Source organism: Epinephelus lanceolatus, chromosome 4, assembly GCF_041903045.1.
Source record: "Epinephelus lanceolatus isolate andai-2023 chromosome 4, ASM4190304v1, whole genome shotgun sequence".
Lineage (NCBI taxonomy): Eukaryota > Metazoa > Chordata > Actinopteri > Perciformes > Serranidae > Epinephelus > Epinephelus lanceolatus.
In genome coordinates, this window is record NC_135737.1 from 4,664,068 (window position 1) to 4,686,522 (window position 22,455).

Consider the following 22,455-nt stretch of genomic DNA (forward strand, 5'->3'; position numbering starts at 1 on the left):
TTTCCTCCCTGGCCAAGATGTGCACATGTATAAATCTGTGCATTCCTGGCTGCACTGAACTGCATACACTACATTACTCTGCTTATGTCTGGGTATTTTGTCCTTGGGGTGGACAAGTTTCTGTCTCAGTATGTTACTGGGTTTAAAGTGCACAGGGATGTGGTGTTTGTTGAAAATCCTGAGTTTCTCAGACACTCCTGCAACATAAGGAATGACAATGTTGTTACGTTTTTGTGTCTCTTCCTCTCTGTCTGCTCTGGGTCTTTTTGAGGTTTTTGCAAAGGCCCAGTCGGGATAGCCACAGGTTTGAAGAACTTCCCTGATTTGTTTCTGTTCCTTCACCTTCCCCTCTGTCCTGGTGGGCATGTTTTGATGCAACTTGTGCTCCAGTGGGTGGTGAGAGTCAAACAGCAGGTATTGGTCCGTGTGTGCAGGTTTTCTGTACACCTCTATGTTTAGGTTCCTGTCCTCTTCAGTGTGCACTGCACAGTCTAAGAAAGGTGGACTGTCTCCTCTGACATTCTCCCATGTGAATTTTAATGTTGGGGTCCACTGCGTTAATGTGTTCCGTGAAGGTTTTCACTTCCTCAGTTTTGATTTTGACCCAGGTGTCGTCCACATACCTGAACCAGTGGCTAGGAGCTGTTCCTGGAAAGGTGGTCAGCGCTCTCTTCTCCACATCTTCCATGTAAAGATTGGCCACTATAGGGGACACCTGTTGGATCCATACTAAAAAATTACGTGCATGGGCGTGGGTAGCTTGGTGGATATTGCCGGCACCCCATGTACAGAGGCAATGCCTTGCTGCAGCGGTCACGGGTTCGACTTTGGCTTGCAACCGTTTGCTGCATGTTGTCCCCCCACTCTCTCTCTCTCTCTCTCTCTCTCTCTCTCTCTCTCTCCCTATTTCACACTGTCCATTAAAGGCAAAAAGCCCCAAAAATTTATCTTTAAAAAAAAAAAAAAAGAGTATGTGCACACGAAAGTCTAAAATGGTGTGTGCCAACAAGGATTCCGATTTATATAATCATGCGCACACTCATCTGCAGGCAAGTGTTACATTTATAAATCACAGTCCCCTGTAAATGTGTGCACAGCCTTATATCCTGCCGTCTACACACCCACAAGTGGTACACGCAAAGCAACATTACACACAAGTGCCATTACATTATTCATATGCTTAACGGTTTATGTTTATATCTTTATTTAGTTATTACAGCAATCAGACTTACAATCAGTTGTATCTTGAAATAATATGAAGTGAAATTAAAAGTGTAAGAGCCATCATTGTACATATGACCATTTGTGTCAGGTACTTCCCTTGTGTCCACAATGTTTGTACCCATTGGTCAGTTTCACTACAGGTGCACATATTCTCCTGCAAGTCTGTTATTTTTTTATAGATGACAGCTTTTGCATGGCAAGTGGCGTATGCCTCTTTCAGGCCATATTTTGTGCATATGCAGAAGTTATATATAAGGCTTTACAAAACGTAAAATAAAACTAACTCTCTTACTTACATAGCTCAAATCACAGATTTATTTCAGAGGGCCTTAGAAACTGAACACCATAAACCCTTTATGCCTAGATCCTAAATTCAGAAAAGGAATAATTTCACCCTCGCCCTCCCTGTACCCCCATGGGCTGTTTGCATGTGAGCTTGTGCAGGACAATGACTTAAGACAGGGAATGTAACAACAGAGCAGGTAGATGAAAGGAGAGATTGTTCATGGAGTGATATGCATCTTCAAATTCAAGATATTCCATCCATTGTTTTATGTTAGATAAAATATGAGAGCCATGCTTGCAGTACAGGGTCAGAGGTCAGGGAGAAATCTGATTACTGAGCTGCTGCATGCATATGCAGATGTACAGTAACCGGGTTACATGTAAACAGGTTCTCCGATTACCTTAGTAACCGACCTACTTATGGTCATGTAAACACACTGAATGACAGAGGATGGATCCCTCTACCAGGACGTCACTACGCACAGCAGCTTCTGTTTGTAGAGAGTAGACACGAGCCACAGCAGAAGAAGTACAATAGTAAGTGAATGTCAACTCTGTATAATATCAAGTAAGATAATTTTGAGTTTCAGGCTAAGTGTGAGAATACATTTTTTTATATATATATAATCGTGTCATTTTTTGTAATACTGGTGCAGCAATGTGCCTTATATCCGACTAGGACAATATCATAAACTTAAATGTAGAACTGTCCCGCTGTGAAGACTTAAACAGGTCACCAAAATGAAAGGAAGAGGACAAATATTTGCTGTTTTATCTTCATCTAGCACAATTTTAAAATGGCTCTGATTCTAGAAATAAGCAAATTAGTCTAATTTTCTTTAAAAGGTATATATTAGTATGACAGCCTTTGACTTCTCAGACTTGTTTCTTCTTAGCTCTACCTGAAAATTTGATTACTATTTACAACTTAAAACTAGTTTACTAATCTACTACAACAACTTCTTGAAAAGATGATTTGTCAAGTAACATTAAATCAGCCTCAATCAAGAAAAGTCACCCTAAAATTGGAAGCTTGAGGAAAAGAAAGAGTATTTTCTTGTCCAGATCAGGAGGAGTGTGGGAATCTGACATAAAGTTTATGAAAGTGTTCTGAAAAAAGATTAGAGTGAAATGGCCCAGATCAGTATTTCTCAAGCTACTCTTCAAGGCTGCTGGTTTTTCCTTTCATCCCGCTGCGCTACTGCCACAGATCTTTTCCCTGCCCTCAGTCAGCTTTAAACCAGTTACTGGTCTTCATGGTCAGAAGTTTAGCTCTCTCTGTAACTGGGTCATTCCTGATCTCCAAACCTGAAAATGGAAGCTGACATTTGAGTGACATGAACATTTCAACAAATAAAAATTCCTGGGTTCCATGTTTGAAAAAGATTTTTTCATCTCCCCTGTAAATCCTCTCTGATGAGTAACATTTCTGTCATCAAGACCTCCCAGTCATGCCAGTCTTTGCTGAAGAGAGCAATTTGTCCCAATTGTGTGTTATGAATGGCCCTCCAGATTACCTGCAGTTAGTGAAAAAAATCTCTTAATGCCTCTTCAACAAGCTGCCAGTGTAACATTGATGGTTTAATTTGTGTTTCAAAACGTTAGCAGTCTGTCTGATAGACATCAGCCAAACCACATGCAAGTTTTTGCCAAATTAAATGAAACTGCTGATGATTTTGAGGCATGTGTGATCATACAGGGCTGGTGACTGCCTAATCTTCTCTTTAGCCATGTTTAGGCATCTTTAGGCATCTCCTTTCTTGAAGAAAATCTTGTCTTGGTTTGGTTTTACAAATGGAAGCAATGTTGGAGAGTCTGAATCGAAGTACAGTCAGGATTCTCATTTCCAGTAGACTTAAAATTCTAGATTTGCTCATCATGTCTTATTTTGGAGGACTGGCCAATGCCAGCACAAACATTTAATTATTTTTTTTTTACCCCCAAAACATTTATTTATTACCCTCCCACATATTTGCTCGTAGATCCACAAGTGAAAATTGTAACATTCAGTAGGAATGACCCGCATTACAGGATACCAAGAAAAATCTTAACCTATTTAAAAATAAGTCCAGCAAACAATATGCAAGTGTAGGCATATGTGATGTACAATAAATAAATACCTTGTCACAAAGTCAGGAATTGTAAATGGTGGCTCAAAAAAGTCCCTCTGCCAAATACTAACCCACTTGTCCTAATGTACCTCTTGGTAGTGATTTGCTGTTACATTGGCACTTGACCACTCTGAAAAAAACAGTGCATCCATCAGCAGTGACCTGTTAATGCTCTTACAGGTGTAAACTAACCAAATTATGTTGGTTGATTAATTAATCAATTAATCCCTCCTTCTAATATTATTGCATGTGTGTGACAGATCCAGGATCTGGCTATCCGCTGCATCCAGAAGAACATAAAGAAGAATCGTGGTGTTAAAGATTGGCCATGGTGGAAGCTCTTCACCACCGTCAGACCTCTGATAGAGGTGCAACTCACTGAGGAACAGATCCGCGGCAAGGACGTGAGCATATAGAAACACATACACACTCACACACTCACATACACATACACACGCACACAGACAAACATTCTGGTGGATATATGTTTATGGATTTATGGTGTAAATGATGCTGGGCTTTGACTTGTTAGAGGAAATAAAAGGCATATTTCTGGTGGAATGTAAGACTGGATTTTTGAAGGCTGATACAAACTCATAGGAGTCATCATATTTCATTTAATCAAAGAAAGGCACTCTTGCACTTCAGCCAAAAATAAAACTGGATCGGTGCTCACAGCACAGGACAAAATAGTAGACAATACATCAAGTGGGCCACTTCAAAAAATGACTGAACCCAAATGAAAAGAGGCTGGAGCACTCAATAAAATTGCAGAGCTTTTAATAAGGTGCAAACAGACTGACGTTTCGACGCTACTGCGTCTTCTTCTGAGTCAAATGAACGAGTTTTTTCAAACTTTTGTTTGACTCTGACGAAGACGCAGTAGCGTCAAAACAAAACCTTATTAAAAGCTCTGCAATTTTATCGAGTGCTCCAGCCTCCTTTCATTTGGGTTCAGTCATTTTTTGAAGTGGCCCACTTGATGTATTGTCTAATATTTCATTTAATGTCTGTGGTAGCCCTCTTTAAAGTTGGCCAAATCCATAACAAAATATCATTTAAAATTCTAAATAGGATGAAAATTTTTTGTCAACATCTGTTTTATCTGATAATAAAAAGTTTTCAATATGTTCAATTTCGCAATACAATGCTGTATCAATTTTTTCCCCCAACCCAAATATATTATATATCATATAAAAAAACACAATATAAACTAAGCACAAAAAGTAAGGAAAATTGTGTTTGGTAGATTATTTCTTTGTTGTAACAGTGCTTCTTGGCAACAAATCTTATACCGTTGAAAAGCTTGTTTATTTCCCTTTTAAATGGTGCCACATTTGCAAAGAACATGCATTTGTGGGATGAGCAGCAGAGCTGAGTATATGGGTTGCACCCATGAAAAATTTTCCATATCTTCTCTGCCAATGCCAAACACCTTTTTTTTGCTGTTGACTCTTGTTTGGTGGATTGGATGATTTAAGTCTGAAGAAACAAGACATATTGGCAATTTAACAATTTATTCATTTAACAAACAGGAGCCTCAGTAGCGTGTGGAAGAACCGTACACAGCTACAACAGCCTGGCACCTCCTCCTCCTCATGCTGGTCACCAGCCTGGTCACACACTGCTGTGGGATGGCATCCCATTCTTCAACCAGCATTTGTCGCAAGTCAGCCAACTTGGTGGTGTTGGTCACTCTGGCACGAACAGCACGCCCAAGCTGATCCCACAAGTGTTAAATGGGGTTGAGGTCAGGACTGTTGGCAGGCCATTCCATCCTCTCCACTCCCAAATTCTGGAGGTAGTCTCTGATAAACCCCGCTCTGTGGGGGCAAGCGTTGTCATATTGGAGGATAGAGTTAGGTCTCAGACTGTGGAGATATGGGATTGCCACTTGTTGCAGAATTACATCTCGATATCTCTCTGCATTGAGATTGCCTCCAATGACGTCAAGCCTCGTTTTTCCAGTGAGGGAGATGCCACCCCACACCATCACACTGCCTCCACCAAAAGATGTTACTCTGTCGGTGCAGCAATCAGCAAAGTGGTTCTCCACACTTTGACCCTACAATCCAACTGCCATAGGCAGAATCTGGATTCATTGCTGAACATAATGTTCCTCCACATGTTCAGGTTCCAGTGCATGTGTTGCTGACACCAGCGCAAATGGGCCTGGCGGTGAAAGGCAGTCATGGCAGGCCTCCTGGCAGCCCTATGAGACTGGAGATTGGCTGCGTGCAGTCTGCTCCAGACTGTCTGGGCAGAGAGCCGTTGGCTATTTCGTCCTGCAAACCTTGACTGCATATCTGATGAAGACTGCCTACGGTTCCTAAGTGCTGACAGGATGAGGAAACGGACTTCTTGGGACGCCAACTACACAGCCTGTCTCTTACATCCCCCATTATATGGAACTTGGCCTTCAGTTTGCAGATGGTGCTACGACTCACTCCAAATAATGCTGCAACTTGGTTCTGCGGAACACCAGCTTGAAGTTGCCCTATTGCACAGGCCTTATCCAGATCAGTCAAACATGGCATGCTGATTCTTGGAGCAGACACCACCTGATCACTGCAGCAGGGCCCATGCTCACAGGTGCTGACAATCAGGTGCCTGATTGGACCTGGGGGTAACAGAAGCTCAAAACAAGTGTCAATAGCAACAGCAAAAAAACCTATTTGGCATTTGCAGAGCCTGTGGATATTCTCATTCACCCAGGTCATAGTTATCTCAAGGCAATTGAATCGAACGCAACTGGACTTGGTTTTGTCTTAGAAGACGTTTCACCTCTTATCCAAGAGGCTTCATCAGTTCATGCTTGTCTGACTAGGCTGGAACTAGTCTGACAAACTGGTGTGGAAGCACCTGGTATTTAACCTCTGGGGAGGTCTTCAAATATAAATACCTGGGTGCTTCCACACCAGTTTGTCAGACTAGTTCCAGCCTAGTCAGACAAGCATGAACTGATGAAGCCTCTTGGATAAGAGGTGAAATGTCTTCTAAGACAAAACCAAGTCCAGTTGCGTTCGATTCAATTGCCTTGAGATAACTATGACCTGGGTGAATGAGAATATCCACAGGCATGTTGCAGAACAATTTGGGGTTGACACCCTCAAAATGGTGCGGGAATATGAAAGGATGGCTCGAAAGATTGCAGATTACAGAAACCACCTACGGTTTAATCTGAGATGCAGACAAAACAGGCTAATACCAACAAGCCTACACCTACGTTCCACTATGAAAGGCTATAGAGTGGACAAGATCTTGGAAAAGGCACAAAACCAGCTATTAAATGAGAGAGTGAGACAGACCCATTTCACCACTGAAGGGCTGAAGGAGAAAGCGGACCACTTACTCCAAAAACTAACATCCCTCTTACCTGAGGCCGTCCTTGGAAAGATCATTGACTTCACAAATAAAGCACAACTATCTCAACACACCATGAGCTAAGAAAGACAAAAAAGGAAATTCAATAACCTACAAATACGAAGCAACACTAACAAGACAGAAATCCTTACTTGGAGGCAAAAAACTGACAATCCCACACAAGATGAAACGCATGACAGATGGGTAAAGAACTTAACAGACAGGGAACTTACCCACCCAGAGAGAGGGGTCTTAGCCAAAGGACTGAACTTTGCCGTGACACCACAGCAATTACCTATAGTTGATCTGATCACAGCTACAGAATCAGCTATAAGGAAAAACAACTTGACAGAAACCGAAGCCGAGCAGCTTAGGTTAAAAGTGTCAGCAGCTCTGTCCAGTGCTAAGCCCCCACCCTCCAATCTCACTACTGAGGAAAGGAAAGCCGTGACATCCCTGAGCAAGGATCCAAACATTACCATCCTTCCAGCAGATAAAGGGAGATGTACAGTAGTTCTCAACACATCTGACTACCACAGCAAGGTCTCTACACTTCTCAGTGACACTAACACCTATGAATCGCTGAAACGAGACCCAACCAGTGGATACAAGAAAAAGACAATAGAATGCCTACAAAAACTACAGAAAGAGGGCACCATTGATCGCCTACAATATCACCGTCTGTACCCCCAAGATGCCATCCCGTGCATATATGGGCTCCCCAAGATTCACAAAGAAGGGCCCCCCCTCAGATCCATTGTCAACAGCATTAACTCGGTCATGTATAACATTGCCAAACATTTAGCCAACATCCTGGCTCCCTTGGTGGGCAATACGCCCCACCATATCCAGAACTCCATAGACTTTGTGAACAAAGTAAGAGGTTTAAAAATGGATCCAGATGATACCATGGTATCCTATGATGTGACTTCCCTGTTCACTTGCATTCCAACCATGGAGGCTTTGGAAACAGTCAGGCAACGGTTGATACATGACAACACCCTCCACGACAGAACCAAGCTCAGCCCAGACCAGATATGCCAACTACTGGAGCTCTGCCTGAGCACTACCTATTTCAAATACAATGGCAATTTTTACAGACAGAAACATGGCTGTGTCATGGGCTCACCGGTATCTCCCATTGTGGCTAACCTGTACATGGAGGATGTAGAATACAGAGCATTGAACTCCTTTGAGGGAACAGCACCGAGCCACTGGTTCAGATATGTGGATGACACATGGGTTAAAATCAAAACTCAAGAGGTACAAGCTTTCACTGAACACATCAATTCAAAGGACAGAAACATCAAGTTCACAAGAGAAGATGTTAAGGAGAATAGTTTGCCCTTCTTGGATTGTGATGTGCACATTACAGAGGACAGAGACCTCCACATTGGGGTATACAGGAAACCCACTCACACAGACCAATACTTACTGTTCAATTCTCACCACCCACTGGAACACAAACTAGGTGTTATCAGGACCCTACAACACAGAGCTGATAACGTACCTACTAGCACTCAGGCCCAAGGGAAAGAGCATGAACATCTGAGGGAGGCTCTAAAAACTTGTGGTTACCCCAGTTGGACCTTTGTGAAATCAGCAGCCTGTTCCAGAAAGAACAAGGTGGGTGAGGAAGAAAAGAACAAGCGCAATAACATTGTCATCCCCTATGTGTCTGGGGTATCTGAAAAACTCAGGAGGATTTTCAGCGAACACCACATCCCTGTGTATTTCAAACCCAGTAACATACTCAGACAAAGACTGGTACACCCAAAAGACCGTACACCACACACTCAGAAGAGCAACCTAGTGTACGCTGTCCAATGCAGTGAGGAATGCCCAGACTTGTACATTGGTGAAACAAAACAACCACTAAACAAACGCATGGCCCAACATAGAAGGGCTAACTCGTCAGGGCAAGGCTCAGCTGTCTATCTACACCTCAAGGAGAAAGTACACTCCTTCGAAGACAGCAATGTGCACATTTTGGACAGGGAAGACCAATGGTTTGAAAGAGGTGTAAAAGAAGCCATCTATTTGAAATTGGAAAAGCCATCTCTCAATAGAGGAGGAGGTCTGCAACACCACCTATCCCCCACCTATAATGCTGTCCTTTCATCCTTGTCCAGGAGGCTTAACAACTTAACCTGTAAAACAACGGTTGTTCACAAATGGCCTCATGTGACTCTAACGACTCCAGTGACAACCGTTGCAGCAGGAGTTTCAACGACTGTCATGGACACACCATTGGAGCACTAACGAACCAGTGACATCATTGGCCTTGTGAAGACCTCCCCAGAGGTTAAATACCTGGGTGCTTCCACACCAGTTTGTCAGACTAGTTCCAGCCTAGTCAGACAAGCATGAACTGATGAAGCCTCTTGGATAAGAGGTGAAACGTCTTCTAAGACAAAACCAAGTCCAGTTGCGTTCGATTACATTTGCAGAGAAGATTTGGCAAATTTTTCATGGGCCCAACCCACATACTCAGCTCTGCTGCTCATCCCACAAATGCATGTTCCTTACAAATGTGACACCATTTGAAAGGGAAATAAACAGGCTTTCCAATGATATAAGATGTATTGCCAAGAAGCATTGTTACAACAAAGAAATAATCTACCAAACACAAATTTCCTTACTTTTTGTGCTTAGTTTATATACATGATATATGAAACTGTGTAAAGTACAACCCTACAATTACACAAAAAATGAACAAAATGATGAGTATTATGAGTTTATATGCTGATTAATTCACTCCATCTGCTGTATCTTTACAAACATGTCTGTCTGTCTGTCTGTCATTTACACTGTCTGTATTCGCCTGTCAGGAAGAGATCCAGCAGCTGAAGCAGAAGCTGGAGAAGGTGGAGAAAGAAAGGAACGAGCTGAGACTCAACAGCGACCGCCTTGAGAGCCGGGTAAAAACACAGACACAGTCAGACACGTGTAGAGAGGAGGATTAAGGTCACGTCTGAGAATCATCTCAGAATGCTGAGAAAAAACACAAAAGTTAGACACATGACAGCTTTGCATACTGGCTTAACCATAGTTGGAGACATTATTGCCAAAGCATGCTGTTCAAGATTAATATTGTTAGTATAAAAATTGAGAATGTAAGAACACAACAAAGGCTAGACACATTGCACTACGTACAGCATGCTATACAGCGTACAGTATATAACAACCGTACTACACAAATAAACTGTGTATATATATATATGTATATATATATATATATATATATATATATATATATATATATATATGATTGTGTAAAATAGAGTAAAAAAAGCAGCTTGTTGCTATCTCAAATCTTGTTTTTGCTGACCTAATGTAGTAGCACTAGTTTTCAGCCTGAGTGCTTCTCATTTGTCTTAAATGTCCAGTGTGTAGGATTTAGTGGCATCTGGCAGTGAGGCTGCAGAACTGAAACTTCTCCCATGTGCCAAATATGTAGGAGAACTACAGTGGCCAGCGCAAATATGCAAATGGTGTTTGGTTTTCTGTTCTGGGCTACTGTAGAAACAACATGGTGGGCTCGATGGAAGAAGACTTGCTCTGTATGTAGGCATAAACAGTTCATTCTAAGGTCACGAAAACACAGTTTTTAATTTTAAGTTTAAAAGTTAAGTTTTTAATATTATATTACATTTGTACCAATATGTCCCTGTAAATCCTACATACTTACACATACATCACTTGTGTCTTTTCCTTGAGTACCTCCTAAGTGAGATGTGAGTGGGAAACACACTTTTAGAGAAATAAGACATCTTCAGCCTCAAAAGCACAGTCTCCTTTTATCTTGAGCCTAGAGGGAGGAACAACCAACAAACCCTGATCAGACATCAGATTTTGTAACGTAGGGCTGCAGTAGATCTCTGAGGTAGGCAAGTGTCTGACCATGTAGAACTGTATAAGTGATCACAAGAACCTTTAATTGGATTTTGAATTTGATGGTGAGCCAGTGAAGAGAAATTGAAATAGGTGTCACATGAGACCTTTTTGATACCTGGTAAAAAGCTTCACAGCAGCATTTTGGACCACTTGTAAGCTATCCAGGGATTTTCCACTCAGGCAGGTGAGAAGACAATTACTATAGCCATGACGGGATGACATAAAAGCGTAACTCATAATTTCCATCTCTGCAGGTGACACAATGGTCCTGAGTTTCATTGTGTTCCAGAGTCAGAGCCAAAACCTGGTCCATAGTGACACCTACATTTCATAGGGAGGATTTAACAGAAGAGGAAAGAGAACCCAGACCTTCCATTAACATGGGGACAAGACTGGGTGGAACAGTAACAGAAGATTCTGTTTTGTCAGCATTGTGCTGTAGGACATGATCTGACATCAAGTTTTTTGTAGAGGCGTTGAGGCAGTCATTTAAAACAGACAAATGTGCTACATTTTAAGACTTAAATGAAATGTATGGTTGAATATCATCTGCGTAGCAGGGATAGGAGATACATTTAAAGAGTTTTATCTGTCCAAGGGGAAACATTTACAAGGCAAACAGATGCGGGCCAAAGACGGAACCATGGGGAACACCACATAACAGATTTTCAGATGCTGTATTTTTGAAGAGTTGTATTACACAGAGAAGGTGATATGCTGTCCAAATGTAGGTGGGTGCATGTTGCTACAACATCATCTGATGAATGATAAAAGTTGTTTTAACAATTAAAATCTAAACATGGTGATGGTGTCACACCTTAAAGTTGAATCTGTTGTTTGTCCCACTTTAAAACTGTAGTGATCAGAGCCGTCCAGTCAGCTGCAGCATCCAGTCACTGACGGATTTCTACTACAGGGGACTCTCAGTCCAATAATAGACTTCTGTAAAAAAAAAAAAAAAATCTGCTAAGGATGGTCTCCTGTATCATTGCTCAAGCCTTGAGGCATAATGGCGGACAAGATTAATTTTCTGGTCATCCAGGAAGTGAGGAAACATGTAAAAAGGCAAATGACAAGCACCCCCAGTGTTCACTTACTATGAAAATGGAATGTAATTCTAATGGGGAGAGCCACAGAGCAAAACTAATATGCCATGTGATATCCTCTACATATCCATCCATGGAAATATAGGTGTCTTTCCCCAATAAACATTCAACTAAGTTTTGGTTGAAGAGTGTGTTGATTTTGCTAAAGAACATAGTTCTTATGTGTTTTCTGTCATTTTCTGTCAATTTGTGACATAATAAATTGTCCAAACTGAACATATATACAGTATAAACATGCTTGACACTTGCTCTATGTGTGTGTGACTGTGTGTATGTATGTTTTTGTTTTGCATCAGATCACAGAGCTGTCGTCAGAGCTGGCTGATGAGCGGAACACTGGGGAGTCGGCCTCCCAGCTGCTGGAGACTGAGACTTCTGAGAGACTTCGCCTTGAGAAGGACATCAAGGACCTGCAGGTAGAGAGAGAGAGAGAGAGACACACACACACACACACACACGCACACACACACACACACAGAAGATAACAGGGGAACTGTTGTTAAATGACACAGTCATGTAATAAGAGAGTCTTGTTGTCTTCACGTACTGCACCATTAAATGGCTGCAGTCTAACTCTTAAGTTTAGCTTTGATTAAAACTGTCGCACACCAGGGAACTAATGTGTCACTGTGTCCATTATAGCACTGACCCATTCCATCACTTGATGCTCTTTTCCGAGCAGAGTTCTATTAAGGCAAATGGAAATGGAGCTACTTTATTGTGATGGCAAATAGAGATGGATAACAGTTTATTGCCCAATTAGCCCTTTAGCAATAAGGTAATAAAGTTTTCTACAACACAGCCACATTCTCCAACTTCACCATGAAGTTTAATGTTAAGGCGCATTGTAAAATATAGTTAAATGTCTGCTCATTTGTATATAAATTTAACATTAGTACATCAGCTTGAATTATTAAAGAGCGGAACAGTTAGCCAGCACTGCCTTTGATCTTGTGGGATTTTTTAGTACAGTATATTATAAGGTTTCTAAAGGAGTACTGATGTTGTTGTTGGAACAAAAAGTCAACCAGATGGCGTTGGTAGAGGGAGACAAAGTGAAAATGGAAAGAAGTGGAATGATTTAAGAGGTGCTGGACTGGGGCATCGGTAGCGTAGTAGATAGTGCCGGCGCCCCATATACAAAGGCGAATCATCGCCGCAGCGGTCGCAGGTTCGACTCCGGCTTGTGACTCTCTCTGCATGTCATCCCCCCCACTCTCTCTCTCTCTCCCCATTTCACCTTGTCTCTGTCCATTAAAGGCAAAAAGCCGTAAAAATACATATATATGTGTGTGTGTGTATATATATATATTTTTTTTTTTTAAAAAAGAGAGATTTATACAACATTATCATATGTCTATTAGTAACATTATGTCTATGTATGTAATTTTTAAAGGTCCAGTGTGTAAGATTTAGGGTGATTTAGTGGCATCAAGCCATGAAAATTGCAGATTGCAACCAGTTGAAACTTCTCCCGATTTGAATTCCTTCGGTGTTCATTGTTCAGGAGGTTTTTACTGGGAGCTGAATTAGCTGCAGGGGTCTGTTCTCTGCAAAACAAAGGGACCTGATGATTTATACCGCTAAAAACACTGAGTAAAGCAATTTCACGTTAAAAAAACGATTTAGGCTTCCCACTACAATGGCTGACATGAAAATGGGAAGGCACAAATGAGTCTGTCTAGAGCCAGTGTTTGGTATGTCTGTTCTGGGCTACTGTAGGAACATGACGGTGCAACATGGCGATCTAACAAGGACCTGCTCCCGATGTAGATAGAAATGGGTCATTCTAAGGTAACAAAAACACAATTCTCATTTTCAGGCAATTGTACACAAAAGAAAACATGTTTTGTTTTTTTTTTAAGATTATTTTTTTGGCCTTTTATGCCTTTAATAGACAGGACAGTGTGAAATGGGGAGAGAGAGGGGATTACATGCAGCAAAGAGCCGCAGGCTGGGATTGAATCCACGGCTGCTGCAGCAAGGACGAAGAAGAAGAAGAAAGCATACTTTTATATTATATTCAATTTCTGCAAATATATTCCCTGCATACTGGACCTTTTAATAGCATTGTGTGTAAATGAATCACTTCCTGTATGATCTCACACAGGAACCAATATTCTTCTGTCACTTGTTAATTCATTGCTGTTTGTCCATACTGACACTAGATTACACACACACACACACACACACACACACACACACACACACATACACACGTATATACAGGAACTCACATTAATCAGTGTATTCCCATGTAGCAGATCAAATGATCCCCTTCAGGTGTGTGCAGCAGGAGAGCACAGCCTGTTGAGCTGTAAAACCTCCCTGTCTCAATATGTTTGTTTTTTTACCTATAACACAACAAAATTCCAGTTTGTATGTATGTGGCCTTTAATTTATTCAATATTGGAGAGTTCAAGCACAGAACATTCTCTTCTTCCCTGAGTCTTTCATTGTAGGAACAAATACACTTTTTCAAAGATTACTACGAATGTTATGCTTATAATACAGGGCAGGCTTTTTTTCACATGAGCAGTAGATTTTCCGACACGTGTATTTTTCACAAAGTAATTGTAGCTCAATCTTTGCAGATTTCTCTTTCTTTGTTTCCCTGGAAAAAATGTTTTTACAGGATGGTGCTGGAGTATTATTATAAGGTCACATTTACAATACTGTAAATAATGACATTTGTACTGTTTTTGCCAGAGTAGGTACATAAAGTTACATAATAATTCTGAGACACCCTTGAACTTGTGGGGTATTTTGTACCATATTTACATCTTATAAACACTTGGATTCTTCTGAAATTGTGTTGACATTCGTTCATATCCACGTCAGACCTCTAAAATGCATTTTTTAATATGCCATTTTATTGTGAGGCACAGTGCTCACATTGGCCTCATGTGAGAACAGTTTTGTACACTCTTGTTAAAAAAACAAAAAACATCTCTAAAAACTATTTGTGAACTCCTTATTTCAGCCTTTACAAGCCATCTGTTCATGAGCAGTGGTGCATTTGTGAGATTTGACCATTTGCATCAACAGCCCAAAATTGCCTTATAAGCCTATCTGCTCTGTTCTGTTTGTGAGCAAGTTTTCATTAATTCACAAAATGTTTTACCAAAGAGTAAAAAGAAGAATTTCAGACTGCTGAGCTTCAAGTCCTGTTGTTAAAAACCAGTAGACGAATATATATATCAAATTCAGCACCATGAGTACTGATACTAGAGAACCCAAAACAGTCAGAAAATGAATACAACTACAGCTGGAGCAGCACTGGACTGAAATGAAGAGGAAATGGTTTGAGGTTAGATGCTTAAAAGTGTCCTTCTTCATTTTTAACTGTCCTTCCCTGGTTAATATGAGGGAATGTCAAGGGGACATGAGAATCTTGGAAATATTAATCGAAAGAATATTGTGGCCTACAGTGCATTGTAAGTTATTTGTTCGTTTTTCCTTCTCTCCATACTGGCTGTAAAGTGATTCAGTTTATAGAGCTATAGATACATTGTCAGTAATGGTCCTCATACAGTGCAAAACATCCTTTTAGTGAAGTTCAGCTGAAGTTAATATGAAGCTAATATTGAACCCTTTCTTCAAAAAAGGGTTCTTCAGAAGCAAATGGTTCTGGGTAGAACCTCACCCCTTCAGGAAGAACCCTTTTGGAACTCTTATTTCTTCGAGTGTAGAAAGTGTTGGGAATGTTGTCTGGGACAAAATACCTGCAATAAAATTACACACAATTAAAAAAAATACAAAACCTCGATTTGTCTATCTCCAGCCTCAATTTGTAGCGTTGTATTAGCTTCAGCTGAACTTTGGAACATACTTTAGCAGAGGACTGTTGGGTTCACTCCCCATATTTTACAGTGCAATCACAAGCACTTTGAAGGGATCACTTCACAGCCATGTTGGAGAGGAGGAATGATTACAGTAACCATTAGCACTTTCAACAAACTGTATACAGTATCTGGCATGCAGTTGTAGTATTAAGATAGACTTAAAAGAAATCTTAGCATAAGTTTGAACCTTAATATCATTCAAAACATAATCTGCCAAAACAGCGGATCAGCCAGTGCTGCACTGACACCTGCAACAGTGCAGTGCATCATGCAGTCATTCTGACATGGACACAAGCTGTCTATAAGCCGCTCCCTGTTTTTCAGCTATCCACCAGCTTTCTCTTCTCTTGCTCCCTCACACACACACACACACACACACACACACACACACACAGCCAGAGCCAGAGCCAGAGCCAGGACTGTAATTGTGAAATCATATTGTCAGGCCATTTCTCCAGCACTGCCCTCCCCCAGCTTCCTCCATCCATTTAGTTCACAATTTGACATTTTTGACATGATTTCTTTCTCTGTTTTTATTGGGGGATGTTGGGATAGATTTTTTCCTGTGACTGCTCAGATAGCCATTGGGAGGGGCTGCCTCCAAATGGCCAGGCTTATAGAAATGTGGGATGGATTTATTTTCTTCTTGTGAGTGAGGAAGAGGCACAAGGGGGCAATGTGGGAATCCACACAGAGGGAAAGGTTCATTGCATGTTGGGAATGTTTGCAGTGGAATGGACCAGTGCCATTTTTGGATTAATCTATACAGTAAAGTATCGTGTTGAGAGAAACATCTAATGTAATAAATGACACAACTACCGAAGTTGAAGAGACATATAAACCGATCAGCCAAAATATTAAAACCACTGTCAAGTGAATAACATTGATAATCTTGTAACAGTTGAATGTTCTGCTGAGAAACCTTATGTCCTGGTATTCATGTGGATGCCACCTGACATGCTTCACCAACCCAAACACCTCATGGCAAGGGCACTCCCTGATGACGGTGTCCCCCCAGCAGGACAATACACCATGCCATACCATAAACATTGTTCAGGAATGACCCGAGGAACGTGACAAAGAGCCAGTACCCCAGAGGTACACACTGAAGGTCACGAGTAGCATCAGCACGTTATGACAGGACTTAGTGTGATCTTAGTTTTTTAACAACTACCAAAACTTCCCTCCATGGGCCCCTGAGAATGTGGTCCTCTCTGTCTTTGTGATGTGCTTCTAGTTGGGCTCCAACACACGAAAACCTGTAGAATTCACAGGTTAATCCATGGAGAAAGATGTGTTAGAAACTGTTTTTTTTTTTGTTTTGTTTTGTTTCTTTTGTGATCCACCAGGCCAAGTTTGACAACATGAAAAAGCAGATGGAGTCCATGGAGATGGAGGTGATGGAGGCTCGACTCATCAGGGCATCTGAACTCAATGGAGAGATGGAAGATGACGACACAGGTTAGACACACAGACAGCATGTGAACAGAATGACACACCCCACTACAGCAATGCTTACGAATCTGCCCAGACTTCTGATAGTCATGTTATGTTGCTTTAAAAACTCACTCATAAAAATGTTAACTGTCAGCCTTGTGCTAAAGCTGCTGGACACCCACGCAGGTGTTTGACTGATTAGATGTCTTCTCAGGACTGTGTGGGTGTGTACGGATCAAGTCTGAGTGGCAGTTCTGTGAGTTTTATCACATCTGTTGAGGTGGGACAACTTAAGCCTAAGTAGCTGTGTTACATATGACCCTGTAAACAGTTGTTCAGACTGGAAATAGAGCCACATTGCCTGAGAATTATTTCATTAATGTCGCAACGTTATCTGCCAGGAATGTTTGCTGGTATGTGGCATTTTGTTGTATTCCTGAGCTTATTTTGCTGGGGCCCTCTGCGTTTAGATCCCATTGTGCCAACCCAGTGGTGTCACTGAAATGAATGAGGAGGCTGCTGATGTCAATCTTAACACAGCCGTTTGTACTAATTGTAATTGCAATTGTTATGGTTATATTATATATTCATACTAAGAAACTGACACCATAATCCCCACATTTCCTGCCAGCTGAGAGAGTACATGGATTTGCGGTGTGAAATAAAAAATCGTGACGGCTGTAGAAACTACTCAGACAGCAGTGAAATAAAAAAAACTCAAAGTTGTGATAATCTTTTGAGGTTTTGCATGATGTTTGACAATGCACATCTTTTGTCATTTTCTAGTCATTGGTGGAAACATATATGCGGGGACATAGTTTCAATAAGGCAAGGTATTTTTGGGGGGCAGCCAAGGATACATACACGTGTGCGACGGCTTATATACATTCAATCAATCATTTATTTGTAACTTGGAATTATACAAGGAACTCCAGTGAAATGTGATCCCACCAGCTCCTTTAACGTGTACACTGTAATTTTGTCTTTTTTTGCATTTTCTTGCATTGTTGGCTGCTGCTTTATAATTGTCCATGTTTCCGGATGGTTCTGGTAACCCATGGATTCTGGTTGTGGAATGATTTAATTGTCCACACATACTGACCCCAACTAGACCGCCATTCTGTTGCTCCTCCTGAACACTGGCAGCACCGCACAGTAGCCGCCTCTGAACGGTGTATAGCAGTGGTCCACAGCAGGAACAGTACACCTCACATTCCTACCGTCACACCAGTCCTTATTCACCGTAAAGCACAAGCCCCCTCTCCTGCTCTCACCAGAGTCCTCTGCTCTGTCAGATGGGCATGTAGAAAATGAGCCTTGTGGTTGAATGGCACTGTTCAGGATATAGCAAAGTTCCAGTAAATCAAAGGATGTTACAGTTTCCGATATTCTGTTGAAAACTGATGCTGCATAGGGGTTGCTCAGTTTGTTTACTAATGCCTGTACAGTGGCTAGCAGAGCACTAGTTCAGCTGGTGCTCATCTTCTTCATATTACTTCGATGTTTACTGATGTATACATTTGAAAACCTCTATCTAAGTAGCTAGAGGTCAACAGAAGGAGAGTTTACAGACTGGTGAGTTGATTTTCGTCATCTTGATGAGAAAGTTGCAGCCACCTGCCACCACCGTCCAGGTCCAACAACAAGAAGCACCACCATCACTTGTAAAATAGACATAAAAGCCTAAATTTAGCACGAATGTAGTGGAGCTGACAGAGAGGCAGCTGGAAGCGACTGCACCTACATCATGCAATATTTATGATTACGATAAAGAACTGGCAGATGTTGATTCACATTTTCTTCAGTTAAAGATCTGGTGTGTAGGATTTGAAAATAGAAAAGAATGGACAACAAACTTAACACTGGCTCTAGATGGCGCCATTAGCTTTTGGTAATGACAATTTTGAAACACAAGCAAATTAATGTAGTAAAAGTAGCAATGGTTATTGTTGCTCATTTGAAAAAAGTAAATAAATAAATAAATAAATCACATATCTAACCAAGGAGCAATACATAATGAAAAAACAAAAAGGAGCTATCAATGCACAGAAGCCTAACAAGTGGCATTATTATTAACTAATAACACACTCTACACACTCATCTCCCTCTCGCCCTGTCCCCTCTCTCCCCCACACACACCTCACCTCCTGGCGTTTTTCTTCAAGTGTTTGGGTAATACACAGGACAGTTTCATACAGTCTATGGCAGCAACAGTTGTTGGGATCTAAGCCTTAACACGGGCCTGACCTTGTAACAGATCTCCAATTAAAGTATCAAAATGGCTATGGGAAATAGTAAATTATTATTAATCCATCCATCCATTTTTGTAACCGCTTATCCTCTTGAGGGTCGCGGGGGGGCTGGAGCTGACATTGGGCGAGTGGCATGGTATACCCTGGACAGGTCGCCAGACTATCACAGGGCTGACACATAGTGACAGACAACTATTCACACCTACAGCCAATTTAGAGTCACCAATTAACCTAGTCCTCAGTCTGCATGTCTTTGGACTGTGGGAGGAAGCCGGAGTACCCGGAGAAAACCCACACTGTCAGAGCGAGAACATGCAAACTCTGCACAGAAGGGCTCCCTCCTGGGATCGAACTGGGAACCCTCTTGCTGTGAGGTGACAGTGCTAACCACCACACCACCGTTCTTAATTTACATGACATCACCTCATGGGGCACCATTCCAGAAAAGGGAAAAATGATAGCCAGTCAATGATATTAGTCTTATAAAGCTCAATAAACTATCAATTTGGAACTCTGATTGATAGTTTAATTAAAAACTATAACCAAAATGACCATATTAATAGTAACGGCTGAAGGATTTCAGAGTTCTTGACATAGCAGAGGTTGACTATTCATTCACTCTTGTGCAATATTAAAGAGACAGCAGTTACGACTCCAAATAAATGTATTCATGAAGAAAACAAAGCAAAACAAAACACTGAAATTCTAACTAACTATAAACAAGCATGGTGTGTGTATATGTGTGTGGATGTGTGTCTATGAGAGAGAGAGAGAGAGAGAGAGAGAGAGAGAGAGAGAGGGAGCCTATAAAACAAAATGGCTTACAACAGAAACCTACAAGATGGCCAAATCACAGATGGCTTCAGACGGGGGAGGTTTTTTCTGACCTTGGTCAGGACAAACACAAAGGACCAGGAACTTTGAGTTCCCTCTCTTTGGGTGTAGTTATGTTGACAGACAATTCGTGAATGAGTATGTGTATGAGATATGTGTTACAAAGGGTCTTGGTTAGTACAGAGGATGTTTAGTTGCATGCAAGACTATGTCTGTGAACAAGCTTTAGCAAACTAACATCAGTTAGCTTTGGTGAAGCCAACCAACCAATAACTTAGCTGCAAACAATCGCAACAATAACTCGATAACAGCATTAGATCACAACTGACAAAAGTTAAACAGTCTTGCTTAGCCTGTACAACTGGAATAATGCCATGCCCACTTGTTACTAGTGTTGCACGGTATACCGGTACTAAAATAGTACCGCGGTACTAGAGTATTCCAAACGGTACTATACTGCATTTGGAAAATACCAGTACTTTTTAAATTGATTCAGTTCATTAATTTATTTGATTTATTTTATTCATTTATGCACAGAAACGCCTTCCTTGTTCCTACTGGAGCACATTTTGCGCAAATGGTGTGTATGACAACACCTGTATCAACATTCGGTGCTGGTGCACATGAAAAAAGACAAGAGAAAGTCTGCCTCGCAAAGGGAGATAATACGAGACATCACAAACTTGGTGAAACATTTGAGCAAAGAATTCAAAGATCGACAGGTGACGTGTTGACTAGTTCACTGCCCTGTTATGTCCATGAAAAGAATAGGCCTAGACTACAGAGTGATCCAAAAGCCTAGGAATATATTGGCTACATTACATTGCCGCGCTGAAACACAACATCCCCTTGCCAAAACAGAAATGAAGTGATGCACATAATCAGCCTGCCAACGACTGGGAGCCTGGTAACGCGCGTTTTAATACAGCAAACATGTCAGCAGTATGGAGGCATTGTATCCGAGAATGAACCTAAAACAGCAATTTGTAAACACTGTTTGGCAGAAATTTCTAGAGGGGGTAAGCTATGTGTGGAAAGACCGACAGCACTACAAGCTGAATCTATTGTCGAATCGACCATGTCTAGTCCGCAATTACAACTATACTGTAAAATAGTGAAATAAAAGACAAGCAATTACGTTCAAAACGTACACGGACCCATTATGATTTATTGTTTAGCTGTGATCTTGCACCCATCTCGTTCTTGTGAACACAATATCTCAAGAACAGCTTGAGGGAACTTCTTTAGATTTGGCACAAACTTTCACTTGGACTAAAAAAAAAAACTAATTAGAATTTTGTGGACAAAGGTCAAGGTCAGTTTGACCTCACAAAATATGTTTTTGGCCATAACTCCATAATTAATTTGCTAATATGACAAAACTCAACGTCATATATTGGTGACACTAATCTTGGGTGTCAACCTTGAAACTGTGCTAATTGTATAGAACCCTAACCCTGTGCTGTCAGGGGGAAGACTTGTGTGAAGCATCCATGTTTTCACAGACATGGATGTAAACTGTAGGAGAAACTTAACTGGTGTGTGGAGACATACAACTGTAGGGCAGTTATTCTCATTTTTTTTATTAAATGCTATTAACCTATTAAATAACCAGTTGAAAGTATTAAAAATGGCCAATTTCAAAGAACCTAACCTGACAACTTTCTCTGTCTGATCAGCAGTCCAAAACTGTAGATTTACAGCAATAAATAACACATAAAAGCAGCAAATGGAAAAGTTGGAAGTAGAGAACGTTTGACAGTCTAACTTAAAAATTACAATTGATTTTCAAAGTTGTTGTTCGTTATTTTCTACCAATCAACTAATTGATCATTTTCTTCACTAAATCAAATACAACACAGCAAACTTCAGCCTAAGAAACAACCAGAGATTAACCAACGCAAATCATAAAGAGGAAAAGTGGTCACAATCAGTGTTTTGATGACAGTAGGTTGATTTTGTGATCTGTTAATAGAAGCTCAACAAACAAGCACTGGTTTGAATGTAAATGTCTTGATACAAACTGTCCATGAACTGGTCATACACATACTCCCACACAGACCTTACAATAGCAGCAATTCACTCCCATACTGTTTTCTTC

At 41.0% G+C, this 22,455-nt stretch overlaps 1 protein-coding gene across 12 annotated transcripts in view; it reads left to right on the plus strand.

The window, feature by feature from the left end:
- The window catches only part of myo18ab (myosin XVIIIA b), a 242,630-nt gene that overhangs the window by 155,561 nt on the left and 64,614 nt on the right, over positions 1-22,455 (plus strand). For all 12 annotated transcript variants that reach the window (XM_078166882.1, XM_078166877.1, XM_033631202.2 and 9 more), the window contains 4 exons: positions 3,881-4,024; positions 9,815-9,904; positions 12,283-12,402; positions 17,181-17,292. In XM_078166882.1, the coding sequence (XP_078023008.1) occupies positions 3,881-4,024; positions 9,815-9,904; positions 12,283-12,402; positions 17,181-17,292 (466 nt within the window). The remainder of the gene's footprint in view (positions 1-3,880; positions 4,025-9,814; positions 9,905-12,282; positions 12,403-17,180; positions 17,293-22,455) is intronic.